General features: G+C 56.2%; 1 protein-coding gene across 1 annotated transcript; it reads right to left on the bottom strand.

The window, feature by feature from the left end:
• Window positions 1–5: 5 nt before the first annotated feature.
• LOC107734755 (zinc finger protein 521-like) lies at window positions 6–404 on the bottom strand (the record flags this gene model as incomplete). Its single annotated transcript, XM_016546692.1, has 1 exon — window positions 6–404. A coding segment is annotated over one exon (399 nt), but the record flags the coding sequence as incomplete, so codon positions are not given.
• Between the last annotated feature and the right edge of the window lie 5 nt (window positions 405–409).

Here is a 409-nt window from a genome sequence, read left to right as displayed (position 1 = left end):
TGAATTTTCAGCTCAAGAGCGGAGGTGACAGTCTGCATGCACACGACACAGCGGAAGCCTGTCAGTGAGTTGTGCAGGTCTGGGTGCCTCTGACAGTGTTCCAGGAAGTCCTCCTCACTGTGAAGCGGAAGCTTGCAGATGCGGCAGTTGCCTGTGTCCAAGCTCCTGCTGTGGGTGACCTTGTGTTCAGTCAGAGTTAGCAGTGAAGGGAAGCGCTCTCCACAGATGGGGCATTGGCAGTGCTTGGTGGGGCCTAGATGAGTCTGGACGTGCTCCCACAGAGCCATCTCAGTGAAGAAGGTCTTGGAACAGTCTTTGCATTTGTGGCTCCCTTGGATTGCCTCCACTTTGCGCTTGAGAGTGCCACTCTCCCCGGGCTGGATGTGGTGATCTCGCAGCTGGTGGTTGG

This window comes from Sinocyclocheilus rhinocerous, unplaced genomic scaffold (assembly GCF_001515625.1).
Source record: "Sinocyclocheilus rhinocerous isolate Xijiao unplaced genomic scaffold, SAMN03320098_v1.1 C35217944, whole genome shotgun sequence".
NCBI lineage: Eukaryota > Metazoa > Chordata > Actinopteri > Cypriniformes > Cyprinidae > Sinocyclocheilus > Sinocyclocheilus rhinocerous.
Note: the sequence above shows the minus strand (reverse complement) of the source record. Positions and strands in the feature narration are given on the sequence as shown.